The 287-nt window shown below is 56.8% G+C and overlaps 1 protein-coding gene across 1 annotated transcript in view; it reads left to right on the forward strand.

The window, feature by feature from the left end:
• Positions 1-58: 58 nt before the first annotated feature.
• The window catches only part of EMH_0085420 (uncharacterized protein), a gene marked incomplete at both ends in the record, with an annotated part of 2,092 nt that continues 1,863 nt past the window's right edge, over positions 59-287 (forward strand). Inside the window, one exon of the mRNA XM_013500909.1 lies at positions 59-125. Within this exon, the coding sequence (XP_013356363.1) occupies positions 59-125 (67 nt within the window). The remainder of the gene's footprint in view (positions 126-287) is intronic.

Genomic DNA, 287 nt, shown 5'->3' on the forward strand with positions numbered 1-287 from the left:
CTGTTTTCGCTGTTCTCGGTGAGGACGTGCCTGAACTTGCCTTGTAGCATTGGGACGCATGAAGGTGTCGGGGAAGTTGAGCGTCTGTTGGGTGTGCGGCTGGGTGGGTGGTTCAGCCGAAGGGAGTACGTTTGCTGGGGGGGATGAGAATGCGCAGACTGCTGCTTGTTTTTGAGGTGTTTGATGTCCAGGGAGCTGTGCACGTATTTGTGGTGCGGCATGTGCGCGCGTCGAGGCATCATGTGAATGTCTTTCGCATGCAGACGCGGTCGTGTACAGGAGCCACA

Source organism: Eimeria mitis, genomic scaffold, assembly GCF_000499745.2.
Source record: "Eimeria mitis Houghton genomic scaffold, Emh_scaff6022, whole genome shotgun sequence".
NCBI classification, from domain to species: domain Eukaryota; phylum Apicomplexa; class Conoidasida; order Eucoccidiorida; family Eimeriidae; genus Eimeria; species Eimeria mitis.